This window comes from Maylandia zebra, linkage group LG22 (assembly GCF_041146795.1).
Source record: "Maylandia zebra isolate NMK-2024a linkage group LG22, Mzebra_GT3a, whole genome shotgun sequence".
In the NCBI taxonomy this organism is placed as follows: Eukaryota; Metazoa; Chordata; class Actinopteri; order Cichliformes; family Cichlidae; genus Maylandia; species Maylandia zebra.
The window spans coordinates 4,160,368-4,176,764 of record NC_135187.1 but is presented as its reverse complement, the minus strand read 5'-3'; the positions used below and the strand labels follow the sequence as shown (position 1 = coordinate 4,176,764).

Genomic DNA, 16,397 nt, shown 5'->3' with positions numbered 1-16,397 from the left:
CAGCCAATACAACATCTTTGTAGAGGACATCATGGTGAGGACGGTGAAGTTTATGTCGTCTCAGTCCACATACCGAGAAGTCAAACTCCTGCTGGACTCCACTTCACTCAAATCGATCCCCCTGGTCGACTCAAAAGGTAAACAGACCGATGAAGCGCCTTCCTTGCTATTTCGACTGGGGATTATAGAGATCAGGGTTCGGCAACCTTTAACACCCAAAGAGCCATTTGGACCCAGTTTCCACAGAAAGGAAAACACTGGGAGCTGGAAATACTTTTTGACATCTAAAATGAAGATAACACTGTATATATTGTTTGTTTGTTTTTACCTTTATGCTTTCTATAAACAACTATAGTGTGTTGCGTATGAAATCCACAAAGTGCTACAGAGAAAATTAAATTTTATTTATGTAATGGACACAAACATTTTAAACTCTTAAAAAATTATAACAAAAAAAAGAAACATGCCGAGTTGAAGGTCTCTTTTAAATGAATATAAAGCTAAACTTAAATTATCCATTTACCAAATAAAAAATGTTGTGAGCTGTCATCCTTATGTCGCCTTTGGGCTTTCGGAGACTGTAGCCGAACCTTGACCTGAATTTAAAAAATAAACTGGAAAAAATGCTACTAAACAATGAAAAATAAATATTTGCATAAATATTTATTTTACCTGGTTAATGTGTGTAGCGGAGCGTGGTCTGCGGTGCCGCTGCAAGGAGGCGGATGCACCTGAGCGGCATCCGAAATCATGCCTCGTGCTCTCTCTGCTGTTGTGTTGTTGTTGTTGGTACGTGTCAGGCTGTGAGCTGGAAAGCTAAAGCCAGCTGCATGTGTGCAGCAACTGTGTGTGAAAAGTGGTCAATAAAGAGATGCTGAAAAGCGTGTTCATGCAAACATCGTCGGGTCTGCCGTAGTATGTTTACAATGGGACTTCTGCTCCTGAACCTCTGCGCACAGCGTCTGCAAATCGGGGCTGTACGAGTCACTTTCAGCTTTACGCAGGACTGTCGTAAAGTCTCAATAAATGCACAACGTTTTGGAGGGTGTACCAGCTTCCGTGAGTGTGACGCTTATTTTGAGCAACAAAAAATAATAAAATATAATTTTATTTTAATATTTCAAGATAAATCAATAATTTTCCAGTCTCGAACTGCAAGTTGAAAAAAAGAACTAACACAAGTAAAACACACTTCTGTTAAATAGTTATAATTTATTTTCCCAAGCCACGCGGAGCCGCAGTTTAATGTTGGGCCACGGGTTGCCGACCCCTGATGTAGATAAAATAGAACTGGATTGGATGAGTGGATGAGCCAACAAAGTGTCTCACAGAAATTTGTTTGGTAATTGAAAGAACACAAAGAGTTGCTGCTATCACATTAAATACAACAGTATCAAATATAGGTATTTAAATAAGAGTACTTTGCATTTTTAATGGATTTTATAGGAATCATAAGGCATCGTGATATTAATAAAATTAACATTTGTTTCTCTGCTTCCAGATTCTATGATCTTATTGGGCAGCATTGACAGGGTGGAGCTTCTGGCTCTCTGTGATTGGTGGTTGTCACCAGAAAGAAGGCTCCTGATGCAGGTGAGGACAGTCACAGGGCAACCACCAACTTAACAACCACCAAAATTTGTATCTGGGACATAAATTGTTCACCTTACACCTAAATCCAGAATGAAGAATTTCAAACAAGCCGTGCAGATCTGGTAAAACTGCCCACAGGGTGGGTTTTTGCTACTTTCCATAGTTTTAAAGAGAAACACAAGTAAAGTTTTCTCAGTTTTACTTCAAGCTGAATAACAATGATGCATTTAAATGATGCAGAACATGTAAATGATTGTTATAAATACCTTGTGGAGCGCTGCTGTGTACAAGCACGATTTCATGTATAAACACAGGAGCTAACATCCTGTGGATTTACTGGTTTTTTTTTGAAGCACTTTGCTCCCTAAAGCAGATGTATAATTTATAACTAGTGTACAAACATGGTTGTTAATGCAATAATTCCATTAACGTTTTACCGAAATTACATAATGTTGAGTTTACAGCATGACATTGTCAGTGAATTAGCTGCTCGAGCGCCTCTCGAGTTCAGCTGAAGCTCTGTGTATTCATGCAGAGGCAGAGCCTGAAGCCAGACATTAAAATAACAAGTGTTTACAATTGTTATTTATTTGGGGCACTGAAAAGTCAGCTGGTACTGAGCAGAGTGAAATCTAAAACTGGAAAACATTATGGAAATTATGAAACATTCTAGTAATTGCTGTGTTTTTTTATGTGATGGTGTTAAAAATCTCTCTGCTCGTTTTTCTTGATATAAAAATGAACATTTTTGGAGAAGATTTTTCCCATGAAATCACCAATAGTACCAATCTGTGGTCTACCAATCTAAGCCAAGTGATTCCCACTGAAGAACTTTATAATGATGTTTGATATTATCACACTATTATTAATGTATTATTATTACACTATTCAGCATTATTAAGTGTTTCATTCATGCAGACATGTTTATCCTCTGTTACTGTCACACTATGTAAAGCTATCACTGCAGTGCTACCACATCACTGCTATTAACAATCATAATTATAAACATAAGATACCTTAATAATGCTTACTAGTGTGACATTAGTATGTAGTCCTAAAATTATTTCTGATGTTGATAAATATCTTAAAACAGAAATTAAATATACTCAGTCAGATGCTGGAAAGGAAAAAACATGGAGACTGAACCTTGACTGTGTAAAAGATATTGATTTTGTAGTGAGTGGAAGACCTTCTGTACAGTAATGATTCACCTTAAAAGCCCACAAGGAGAACTCCGTGTCTTGGATTTGCTAACCCATTCAAACGGGTGAGGTAACAGGACTTAAAATAAAGAGCAGGTGCTAAAACAACATCGACGTTAAGCAGTTAGATTAGATTTAGTCTGGCGCAGGTACAGCACCGCTCTGTTTTAATGTGTTTGTCTGGATGTGAGTTCAGGGTCGCTGCCTACAGGAGCAGAACCAGTCTCAGAAGCACAGCTGGGAGTCCTTCGCCTTCGTAGATGAGGAAGAGGAGGAGGAGGAGGAAGAGGAGGAGGGAGAGAAGGTGGGCGTTTCATTTAATATATTCATAGGGATTATTCCTTTATTGTGTATGGGTTTTCTCTCTGTAGCTGCTTTCCTCAGTTTTAATTTGTTTAACGTTTAAGTGAAAGATTGACCCCAGTCATAGATTTATGCCAATTGTATTCAGCCTAAATATATGCAATGCAAATTCCTCTGTGTTACAGTTTTCCTTCCAAATTTAACTGAAGCTATCAGCAGAATGTGAAAAAGCAACGACTTTGACTTAATGTCCCAAACATCTGTGCACTGTGCTGAAGGAATATCAACTGAATGTGAATTTAGTTCCATAAGATGGTGCAGAGAGTAAATGTAACTTTTATTTTAATCAGGCAAGTGATTAAAAACTCGATTATGTTCAATGGCTTTTGGGAAGATGCACGACCTTTTGAGCTCATTTGTTTAGGTCTAAAAGAATATAAGGAGTTAAAAGACCAACATCCGAAAATATTTCAGAGCATCCAGAGGTAAAACGCTGCCCCCTGGTGGTGAGGAATGAAGTTATTATTAATTAGATTTTGCACTTACAAAAAGTACCTTTAAAATATTGCTGCTTGTCCCTTGCATTAAATCCTAGTTTAACCTTTACCACTTGGTCTGCAGGTTCTTTATTAATGCTAATTTCCTTAATAACACGTGGCCGTCGTCTGCAGGGTAGTCCAGTCCAGGAGGAGAGGAACGGTCCCCTGCCTCCTCAGAAGCCCCAGGAGCCTTCCTCAAACCACACTGCTCCTGCTCCTGGTGAGTTGAGAGGATTACATATTTATGAGAAAACATAAATATTTAATATTGGCAGAGGTGTAGTAGTCATACATTATCTCTAAACATGACTGTGTATAAATTTCTCACCCTTACAGCTGCTTCAGAGGAGGAATATATTACCGTACGCCGAATATTAAAAAAGGATGAACAATTTCTTCACCTTTTTTGTCTGTTATTATTGTAATAATGTTATTCTTATTTGTAATGGTGGTCTGGGTAAAGCAAAGCAGCACACGTCCAAACATTTTAACACATCGTGTATTCGGAGGGTGATTCTTTCGCTGTTGCCCAAGTTTCTGTTCAAGTTCAGCATAGGGTTAAAGGTCAATTTTATCTAGACAGAAATCAGATTGCAGAAGACAATTACAATTCCTGATCTCTCTTCCTTAGCTCGGTTACACCCGTGGAGTTGTGCGGCATGGAGGCGAGGCTGGGGAATGAAAGCCTTATGGCTCCTGTCACAGTAATATTGATTCTTTCAGACAAGTTTTGCTCACTAGGATGATGTAATGGGATTTATTCTTCGCTATGTCTCCCCTTCTTCTCCTTGAAAAAAAAAATCTCCTCTGATATGACTAAGCATTTAGTCACATCCCAGATGGTGTATGAGGCTCACCAGGTTCTCATATCTGCTGAGCAGATTACTGCCCAGAGGACACAAACACGTCTTATTGGTGCTCGTGAAGTATGAAAAGGGGGACCCATCAGAATTAATCAAATCATAAGGAACAATGTGATGTTACACAACGTGTAAACAGCAGTGGCAGCATTAATGCTAATCCAAACACACAGGGGTCAGGAGGAACGGCCCTCTGAGCCGTTTTTAGCAATAAAGCAGTTTAAACAAGTTAAAGACATCACGCAGGGACTGAGCTTCTTACTCTTATAACACTCACAAAGATGGTCACACTTTGAATTGTTCATGTCATATTTATTTGGGAGGCTGAATTAGGACTGAAGCTGGTCTTTGCACTGATCATAGACAGTACAAAAGCTGCAATTTTGGGAAATCCGAAGTAAGAACTTCAGTTTAACACACAGTTCAAAATGGTAGCTCCATTTCTGCATCTCACAGGCACATTCGAATAAAAGTTTAATTATCCCACTTGGGAGGATTTATTCAGGAGTCTTCAGAAAACAAAGAGGTGAACGCACAGCAACAAACACCGTCGAGCTAAATGTGAAATGAAATGAAAAACATCTATAATAATAATAATAGATGACTGGAGAAATTGTTATAAATAATATTTACTTCAAATTGAAATTGAAAAGGCGGTGCAGGTTTTAGTCGTGGAACTGCTGACAGAGTGAGTCGTTTAACACAACTGTTAATACATGAAGCCAAAATATGTGTTGCTTTTAGATTTGTTGGTTTAAAAAAAGAGTTTACATCATTTGTTAAACAGATTTCAGCTTTTAATGGTGCTTTTTGAGCCTTTTATCTGTCTTTAAACTGGAGCTGTTATGCTCAGCTTCCCTTTTTTATTTTTAAACTATAATAAAGGTGTTTTGTATGTTTTACAGTTTAAAATAATAATTTTCTGCTGGGATGTTTGCATCCCCTCAGTTCCCCCACTTCATGCAGCAGACAGGTGGGATATATTAGAGATATCCCTGTTGGACATAAAACAGATCCATATTTTTTCTTCTGGTTATCCAGTTTAGTGTCACAGCGGGTTTTTTCCTGTCCCACCTGTCCAGGGTGAGAAGTGGGATACAGCTGTCACAGAGAGACAGACAATTATTCACACCTACGGTTAATTTACAATCTAATAACCACCTAGCCCCACTTATGTCTTTGGACTGTGGGAGGAAGCTGGAGTACCCCGAGAGGACACATGTAGAGTAATGGACGTCGTTAAGGATGCCATCAAACAGGGTGGCTTTGATCTCTCCTCCAGTCTGCCACACAGTCTCTCACTGACATGATCGAGTCAAAAGTAGGAAAAACAGTGTTTAACACAGTCTGAAGCTTTCAGGTCAAATGGATTACTTACAAATAATGACCTCATTGTTTGAACTGACCATGTTTAATATAAGCATCCATAATTTTAACTGTGTGTATGTATATATGGCAAACAATTACAAAAAAAGCATAAAAAGTCCACTTAATTTTAGTTGGCTGAGAGAAGAGAAGCGGTAAAGAAGATGAATTCAAGATAGGGAAAATGCAATGCATATATATTCTAAAGCATTTTGCAGATGACTCACGTGAGAAGAAATGCACAGGCTTGAAGTTGTCCTTTAGGAGTTGACTGCACTTCAGCACAACAGTATAATCTTTGCAAAGAGTCTGTTTGCTTAGTGAACAGAAGTCTGTGCATTATTCCTGTTGTTTCCAGTAATTTGATACATAAAAATATACTTTATGCATTAAAACGCAACTTAAAATGTGTTTTTTGCAGCTTGCAAAACCCTGAATGCAAATTTGTTAAGTTCACGAGAAAGGCTTGTTTACAGAAAGATAGCTGTGTTTGATCATTAAATAACTCAAGGCAAGCCTAGCTTTACCTGTAACATATTTATTTTCTCCATCACATGTTGGTGAGACTCCCGATGGTGACAAACCAGAAGACTCCCCACTAAACTCAATCATGCCCTGCAGCAATAAATATGTTCTTCTAGCTTTTTAAAGGTTAAAGTTAAACCTGTCTACTCTTTTTGTTAGGTTACCAAATTGACTTCAACATGTTCATTGCTGCCCTCAACAGATGTCAAATGTTTGGAATTAATAACTTTGCAACCCAAACAGCAGTGAGCGAAGGTTTGGCAGCTTGTTCACTCCAAGTATCCAGATGGTGTCTGTGCCTATTGTGGCACAGCAAACTGCTCAGTAGCCCATCAAACATAACAAGAGACAGACAATGTCCCAGTGAAATGGTTTCCAGGCAACAACGAGGTTTTTTTTCCCTGCAGTCTCTAAAAGTCTCCATTTACTCTTGAGTTATTTTCTCCAAAGCTGCATTTGTATAATTTATTGACCTTTTACCCACTGAGTCTCCTTCTCCACTCCTCCCTCAGAAAAAGGTTCTCTGCAGTCTGTGAGGAAAACACTCAGGAATATCTTCACCTCTAAGAGCAGGCAGACAGAGGGCCATTCTCAGGTGTGTCTGCACGTCTCATTGCATGTCTAGTGCGTGTGCTCTCATGCATCATCTGCATTAAATATGCTTCACATCTCCACTCTGTATGTCACGTCTTTGTAGGGTGGGATGGTTTTCTACAATAATTAATTCGTGCATTGCTCTCGGTCTCATGTTTTGTCCTTTCTGCTTAAAAGACATGATAGATACAATCAAACAAAGGAGAAAAGATTAAATTCTGTTTAAATATGCAGTAATTAAACCCCTCTTTCACGCAGGGCTATTAGACAAGGCATGACACCTTAATTCAATGCAGTATCATCTCTGTTGTCACATGGAAACCACTTAAGAGAAATGTGAGTGGCTATTTTTCTTTTTACTGCAAAGGCAAGAACAGTCATGTGAACCTCTGAGAGCAGGCAGACACGTTCAGGTGTGTCTGCACTTCTTATTGCACACTTCAGCAGTTTGTAAAACCAGCTTTACCAGTAATAACTTTTTCTGCATGACTTTATCAGCCTCTCACATTGCTGTGGAGGAGTTTTTGCCCATTATTCTTTAGAACATGGTGCCAGTTCAATGAGGCCATGCACAGCTCTCTCCACTGCATGTCAGTTAGGTTGTGGTCTGGACTTTGACTGGGCTGTTGCAGCACCTCAATTCTTTCCTTTTTTGTAGATTTGCCGGTCAGTGTCGGCTCATTGTCCTGTTGCATGACCCAATTTCCTGGCAACCTTTCCAAACAGGCCATGCTTGTTCAGGCTTTTGTGCTGCCATGCACTGTAACATTCAACATGCTAACTGAGGCCTGTAGAGTCTGGGGTGTTTGCTCAGATGTCGGCTCCTGGGAGGATTGCGGCTTTGTGTTAAAGCACACCTGAATGCCCCTAGACGTGCAAACAGTCAAAACTTATTTATATTAGATGATGATTTGTGTTGGAGTCACAACTCAAAAATAGTAATATATTATATATTACTCATTAATTTTTTTTAAAGTAATGCAGTATGTTACTTAATTAGACACCAGAAAAAGTGACCCACTACATTCCGTAACATGACATGAATCGCATTTTCACAAAGTTACCAGTTAACGATATAAACCTGAGGCTACAGTTCCACACACTGACAAAAATCCCTTTTTTAAAATAGATTTTTCAAATGCAAAGTTGAAAACCATCCAAAGGGACTTAAAGCTACTGCCGCAGTGATTCTACTGTACAAACATGCACAGTAAAAACAATGGAGGCTACAATGCTGCAAGCATGGCTGCTCATCACTGCCTTTGTTACCTACTGAAGTTGATGTGATCATTGTTTAGTACAATAATGCATTATGTAACTGCATTACTGATTACAGTAACATGTTACTTTTGAGCACATTACACCCAACAGTGCTGATGTTTAATAAATCTAGTTCATCAGATTAGCTGCACCTCACTGTTACTTACCCTCTTAATTCCTATGGAAGCAGTTAGGGTGTCTTTATTTTTCACTGAACTATATATGTAGACATGAGGGGAGAATCTCCTTTCTCTGCTGTCTTTCCCCGAACCCTGAAATCTCTTGTATTATATGGCGTCCCATCCCTGATCCTGGTTCTGCCAGAGGTCTTTTACAGACTTCTGCTGACTTCTTTTTTGCCTGATGTAGGGTATTGCCTGCTTGTCACATAAATAAAGCCAAAATGAATTAAATCCCAGCATCTTTGTATGTTTCTACATGTCTGTGTATTTAATGCCTTTGTAAGCCTCTGCGCTCTTTCCTCCAGCCAGCTAATTATTAAGCTGTGTCAGGAGTGTAATTTTCCCATGTGTCGCGAACCATTCAACGCTTTCTCTAAAAGAAAAATTCCTGAAACCACATCTTCCAGGCGAATGGAAGATCCAGTCTGCTTTCTATTCAGGCAGATGCATGCTTATCTGATTGACAGAAGCACATGAATTCACGTCTCATCCACAGGAAAACTCACTGAAGTCGAGCATCTTTCTCTCGCTCGCTCTCATGGAAATGCAGATGCTGGTGGCAGAGTCATTATATTCAGCTTGGTGGTGATCTTGGCTCGCAAGGAAGGCAGTACATGCAAGAATGAAAACCACACTGGAAATAAGCATATGCTTGTGAACTGGCAAGATTAGAATTTGATTTGTGTTGTGCCCACTGCTGTGGCTGGTGAATTACCAGTCTGACTCTCTATTATGTTTTTGGATTCAATCCTGTTCCTCGGTGGGGATTGTTTTTACATCAGCCACACTTCTACAACCATGAATATCAAATAGGCACACAGTGGGATGCTGCTACCAGCAATCAAGCCAAACTGAGGCTGGATTCTCTCTGTGACCCAGGTATTGTTTATTTTACCAACTGCCGAGTGCAGGTAACCAAACAATGACCTTTAGGACAACATCTGGCAGGTGTAATAATATTAGCATGCTGCTAATCCTTGAATAAAACAATAGTTATACTTTCAGTGATAAACTATAGACTGTATCTAAAAGACGGATCTAGCCACAGTGCGGCGATTAGCATTCTGAAGCCTCAGCTTTAGCTTCAGGGCTGTTGCCATCTTTGTTTCATGGTTGGAGAGGGTTGCTAGGTAACCAGTGAACACCATTAAGCTCGGAAGGCACTTGTGTATGATTTTCCTCACTTTTCTCCGTGCTGTCTCCTGTATGTAGAAGAGAAGTTTAGCTCCAGCCGCCTTGAATTTGTATCAGTAAGCAGGCCTCGCATTTCTGATTGGGAGACGTGCTTATTTATTGTAATGCAAAGAATTGCATAGATTTTATATGTAATTACATAGCACAAAAACATCACTTGGTGTTTTGTGTCTATGCACCATAAGACAACCAAAGCTGTGATTCTCCTGATATCGCTGACAAACCACAGCTGGAGGTTTTTGGTGCAACTTTGCTTTGATGTAGACAGACAAAATATGAGGTTAGCTTAGCGAAAAGTGGGCAAAATCATAGTTCAACTTACTCCATCTTAGTCCATCTCTTCGTTCTGGCTGTTAGGGTTAAAAAAAAAAACTTGTCTTCAAAAATAAAGCACCAACTCCACAAACAAGGTGGGGAGTTGTTGTTTAGTGCAGGTCAAACCCAGCAGCTGATGCAGCTCCAGCCCTTCAGTCAAAGCAGTCCTGCTGCTAATAAGTCAGTGACATTTAAACAAAATTCATCTGTCATACAGTTGTAGTGAAGTGAGACTTAAAAACGGACACCAAATGACTTCCCAGAGCTCGTGACGATGGTGAGGGCAGGACGGTAGACTGAATGCTAAATCGAGAGCTCCACTTTTATGCTCTTGTCAATCTCACGCTCCACTCTCCCCACACTCGTGAACAAGACCCCGAAGTAGTAACTCGTTCCTGACCTGGAGTGGGCACTCCACCCTCTTCCAGCTAAGGACCATGGCCTCAGATTTGTCTTTCCTATTGCTTTACACTGAGCTGCAAACCACTCCAGGGTGACCTCCATGCAATTTTGCGTAGGCGTGTCAACCAAGATAGCTCTACAACATCCAAAGCCTTCAGGAACGCAGGGAAACTCTTATCTACCCCAGGGGCCCTGCCACCAAGGAGTTGTTTAACTGCCTCGGTGACCTCGTCCCCAGTGATAGGCGAGTTGTTCCCCTATCCCCCAGACCCCGTTTCCTCTACACAAGATGTGTCAGTGGGATTAAGGATCCTCAAAGTGTTCCTTCTACGACTTGACTATATCTTCAGTTGAGGTCCCAGTAACACTGTATGCAGTTTGAGTAGAGCACCACTCCCCCCCCCCCCCCCGAGACATCTGATGTTTACCAGAATAACTTTGAGGCTAATCAAAAGGTTTTTTTTCCCCATGGTTTCACCACACTGCTACCACATCCAAATTATTGTGTCAGCCACTGCCAGAGCTGCTCTCCACTTGTCCTGCCAGTACCTTTCTGCTCCCTCTGAAATCACACAAGGCAACGGAGCGCATTTAGAGTCCTCCTTCAGTACAAAATCCATCCACAGACATGCAAACGCACGTTGAAGCACCCAAAACTGGATGTTTTGATTGTTCCTGTTGCAGAGTGTGTCTCCAGGATCACATTTTGCCACAATAACACACCCACAGAATCATATTGTTTCCACAAGGTGAAAGCAATATTAGCTCTGCGATCGCAGCTAGTAATAAATTCAGTTTCACAAAACAGGTCGCAGCAGGTGTTGGCCTGAATTTCACCTGCTGCATTCATTTAACTCACAAAGCTGCTGATGTGCTGTGGGAGTGAAACACGAACACAGGAAACTGGATGACAGAAGCCTGAAAACAAAGAGACAGACAGAAATCTAATGTGAGACTGTATAGAGTTCAATACATTCATTTTAAGAGTTATGAGTAGTTTGAAATGTGTGTTTGCCTAATATTCATGGTATGAAACAGGTTTTCTTTCAGTAGCTGGTAGTTTCCTCCCCTAATGTAAGATTCAGATGAGCTTCTAGAGTTAGAAGCAGAGGTGTGGACTCGAGTCATTAATTTTATGACTTTAGACTTGACTTGAAAAAATGTTCTAAGACTTGTGACTTGACTTGGACTTTTACACCAATGACTTGGGACTTGAATTGGACTTGAACCGGTTTACTTGAAAAGACTTGATATTTTACCCCAAATACAAAATTTAACATGCATATTATATAGAGATTGAAAATGTGACGTCATTCACGGGTAGAACCGCAAAGGATTCTGGGAACTCGTGGCAAGCGGTACTAGCGCACGCAGGCTTTCAATTAAAATCAGTTATACAGCGATAAAAAGAAACACAAGAAGCTGTTGTATTATTAACTGCAATAGCCGGTCGCATGACAGCCACGGGAAGCCGACGGGTAAAGAGATCGGTTGTTATCGGATTACGTCGTTGAAGAGAAATTGTTCAGCCATGTTTCCGAAGTAACAAAGACGCGACGGGTGGCCTGGATCGCAGCCATTCAAAGACCAAATATAACGTCCCAGAACTCTCACAGGTTAGTCTGCTCCAAGCATTTACACAAAGGTCAGTGTTTTTTAGTAGTTAATACGTCACTTTCATAACATAACTGGTGATATAGGTTACAAGCAAGTCTGGCGCTGAACAGAAATTGTCGCGCTATGCTCCTTTGTTTATTGTGCATAAATAGTGAATTATCCTGACACAATATTGCGTTTCGCTTCTGTTATTATGGTACATTGACAAAAACATGTACTTTTATTCACAGGATAAAACTGTTGTTTTGTATCACTAATTGCCCAGTACGATTACAGCATACAATATTATTGTCACTGCTACATTTCTGTGATGCTACCAGAAATTATTTCCACTACTAATTAATTACCGTTGAGCTCAAAGGTCCTATTAATAAACGGTTAACGAATGTGTATTTATGACGACAATTTGTGAGACTGGTAAACTTATGATACGTACGATGGTCTTTCGTTCTACACGGTGCATTTCAAGGTCCTGTACCCATCCGTCGGTAAACTGTACCTGGGCTTGTTGCAGTGACCTGAAGTTACTAAACTTCATGAGTGTATGCACTCACTCCAAGAACCGTATGATTATAAATATGCATATAAATATGCTACGATGAGATAGCTGACTTCATCTAACTAGCAAATGTTTTCCAGGCTACGTTGGTGATACAGTTTTTTTTAATGTGTATGATATTTTTGTCATGCGATTTTAAAGCCGGTCCTACAACCGCATCCAAGAATAACATGCAGCGTATCTCAGAAATGTCGGTGAAAATTATTCTTGGAGCTAGGTTTAATTGAGCTGCATTTTAAAGAGATGCAATTTCACAATTTGTGTATATTTTCTAAGTTCACTATTTTGTCATGTGTTGAGAAAAACACAGATTTTAAAATTACATGGTCTAACATTTACATTTAGCATAACTGCAACATTATTTTTTCGTTGTTTTTTTTTTTAAGACTCGAAAGGACTTGAAATTCAAAGTTTCAGACTTGTGACTTGACTCGGACTTTTACACCAGTGACTTGAGACTCGACTCTGACTTGCCTGACATTACTTGAGACTTGACTTGAGACTTGAGGATAAAGACTTGAGACTTACTTGAGACTTGCAAAACAATGACTTGGTCCCACCTCTGGTTAGAAGTATCACCACGACCTGTTTCAGAGGACAGGGTGTTTTTATAAAATCACTCCAAATCATTTCTCTTCTTTTCCCTGTTTTTTCGTCTCCAGGAGCCTTGTCCTCCTCCGCTGTCAGACACAATGACACCAGAAGAGGTACAGTAATGAAGGATTTGCATAATTTTACAGAATAGTCTGCTGAATAATTTTAAGCATGCTATTTGAATGCTTACTCATAGAGCAAGTGCTGAGTCACAAGACATTATCCCACAAAGTGGGAGCAATAATCTTTGACAGCAGGTTTTTGTATTTGCAAGTGATGCAAGAACCACGCAGGCTTCCTGGGGTCATTAAAAGCTCAAATATTAAAAAGTGTTTAAAAAGTCTTATTTGTACTACAGTACAGTAGCAATTGGCCAATAAGATTAATCTTAAAATCAGGGGTTTTTTTTAGGTTGTTGTTGTTTTACTGTTACTTTATCTGTGTTTCTGTCTTCGGTACAGGTTAACACAATGGGGTCTAACTCCTCCATGAATAAAAAATAAAAAAATAAAAATCACTTTTTGGTATTAAAAAATGTAAAACGCAAAACTATTTCAGAGGAAAACTTTTGATTGTTGTCTCTCCATAGCATTCAGGTCCACAAAAAAGTCTCAAAGTCTCCAAAACACACACAAACTGCTCCACTTTCCTCCTCCTGCCACTCGAGCACCTTAAATGCTCATTAAGCTTCAGTGTTTGCTGGCAGGGAGCCTGCAGGGACAAACAAGTATATTATGTTTTGCACATTGATTTGATTTTATAAAGCCCAGTAGGCTTACAAGACTCCAGTAACAGCAAAACAGAGCCAGATAGTAACACAGATAAAGAATCCAACCTGTCTAAAAGCAGCTTTAAAGATGATAAAACAGCCTTTCTTTCTGTCTGTGCACCAAAACATTTCTGAATTCATTAAACATAAAGTATATATAAACTCATCAGAATAACGGGAATTATGGAGATCAAAGAGTACAACCGAACATGTTTGATTCCTTTTTATATTTACAGGTTAATTACCTTAATGTTTATGTTTTGTGATGTATATTAAGAGCTCTATAACCCACTGGAGACTTCCTCCAAAGAAAAGTCCATTTAAATTTAACAGGAGGCTCCACAGTCTGATTATTTCACCATCTTGCTTTATTGATGACGGTGATATGGGAATCCATCCTATTCTGTATAGATTATACTGTTTTACGTCTTTAACACAGTACCACTGTGGGGTCATTCAATCAGGACAGCTACATGGATCATACAGCTGTAATTGGATTACAAAGATCGTTACATATTTTTAACAACAGACCCCAGTGGTCTCCCAGAAGTAAATAAAATCAATCTTTATAAGCCCCAGTAGACCTCATCCAAATGCCAAATAACAGCAGTGCGACTACACATAAAAGAACAAGTAGCCATAAAAATATTAAGCTTCATAAATAAAATTAAGTCTATGAGGAACATGAGCTAAGACTGCAGCTTATGTCTAAATCTTAAAAATACCAATTCCCGGTTGCTGAGGGTCATTTTAGCTGCATTGGTCTCCAAGACGGTAATACGCTGGCAGAAGCTCTACATAAATACGAACTATAGAGCAAATGACTTATTTTACCTGAGCAGCAGTTTAAAATCCAGAGATACTCACTTTACAACCATGTGTGTCCAAGAAAAGCATCAAATAACCTTTTGAAGGGAAAGCTGAACTTTTCAGATGTTGCATGCCGAACATGTAGTTATTGCTTGTTCGTGAAAGCATAAAGCAAACATATGACTTTAAATTGTTTTGTCTCATATTTTATTCATTCATGTATTAAAAACACTGTGCAGAAACCTCCCACAGTCAAAATTCAGTGGAAGTGAAAAACCGAATGTACCTTCATGTGTGGAAATGTCACCAAAGAGCAAGAAAAACTGGTTGAAAATGTGCAAGGAGAGAAGTGAAAATCAAAAATGAAGAGCGTCACTTTGACGGGAACTGACACGAGATTAAAATGTAAAATGTGGGCCTGAGTTCATTAGTTCTGACTTACTGTCTCTGCCAGCATATATCAAGTTGCTTTAGACTTATTACCATATGACTGATGCAGGCAAATCTCTATTAGCTTTCGAATCCATCTCAAATGTAGGTCAGCGGTGTTACAGATCTGTGTCACGTTTGAGGGGAAGACACTGAACTGGGGCACTTTTAAACTGTAGTGTGAGCACAGGCTGAATTTTAAATGAGACATCAAAACAGCATCGTGCCCTCCAGTCCTGTTCTGTCTGCCGCTCCGCTTTTACTCTTCCTGGCACTTTCCCAAACTGCCCCATAACACAGGCCTGTATATTCTACAAGACTGCTGCTGCTGTCACGGCAGGCTGAGGTTCGTAGGTAAAATCCATAGAGAGGCTAAAAGGTGTCAGACATCCTAAATCTCAGAGGGGTTACCGGTGACATGCAAGGACGCAACGCAGGCTTTCAAGGTTTTTTACTGCTCAGACTTCTCCGCGGTGGTAGCTAATTAATTGCTCCATCCTGCAGCCACACACAGACTGTGAAACACACACCTAGACTTTTACCTAGAGATAGAGCTCATGATTTATGTAACAGTTCTTATTGTTGCCAGATATATTTAAACACATGTGCATGACTCATAGCGAAAACACATCCGACTGTTTCCCCTCTAGTTGAACTCGTATGTTTGAATAGGTGCATTTTTCCCGTCAGCAGAGGGAATGTGAACTAACCACAGCAGATTCACCTCTGTGACCTTGGTTTTATTTGTGGCTGCAGATTAAAGCGTGGGAAGAGGAAGAGATGGACAAGCCGATGGAAATCGATGAGATACGAGTGGACCCTTCCCCTTTTCAGCTGGTGGAGAGAACATCGTTACACAAGGTTGGTGGACAACATGTCTGTGTGAATCGCAGTTTGATAGTCTTTTTGAGACCACCTTGTTTTCGACAAGGTGGTGGATGTTGTACATTAAAAATGTTATTAACGTTTGGAGAAAGACGCGTTTTAAACTGCTAAAAAGTCATTCTACTGTTTAAGTCATCTCTATGTCTACCGGAGCATCACTTCTCGTGCTCCTGGTATTCTGTGATTGTTCAGTATAAATCCTTTTCTTACCTCAATGTGCGTCTGCGATCCATCCTGGAATTTCACTTTAAGGAAGAGAACAAAGTAGCAGGAGCCAAACATGAGCAAAGACTCAGTCGATTCTCTTTTCATTGCACCCTGAGTGAATGCTCAGTGGGTAATAGTTCAGGCAGTTTGCACTTTTTGTTCTCACCTGGACGTTTACATGATAGCGCACAAT

At 39.8% G+C, this 16,397-nt stretch overlaps 1 protein-coding gene across 1 annotated transcript in view; it reads left to right on the top strand.

The window, feature by feature from the left end:
• Window positions 1-16,397, top strand: part of LOC101469711 (chloride channel protein 1) — a 54,669-nt gene that overhangs the window by 28,138 nt on the left and 10,134 nt on the right. Inside the window, exons 16-22 of the mRNA XM_004569737.5 lie at window positions 4-137; window positions 1,502-1,593; window positions 2,992-3,099; window positions 3,770-3,857; window positions 6,900-6,982; window positions 13,173-13,217; window positions 15,869-15,973. Of these exons, the coding sequence (XP_004569794.2) occupies window positions 4-137; window positions 1,502-1,593; window positions 2,992-3,099; window positions 3,770-3,857; window positions 6,900-6,982; window positions 13,173-13,217; window positions 15,869-15,973 (655 nt within the window). The remainder of the gene's footprint in view (window positions 1-3; window positions 138-1,501; window positions 1,594-2,991; window positions 3,100-3,769; window positions 3,858-6,899; window positions 6,983-13,172; window positions 13,218-15,868; window positions 15,974-16,397) is intronic.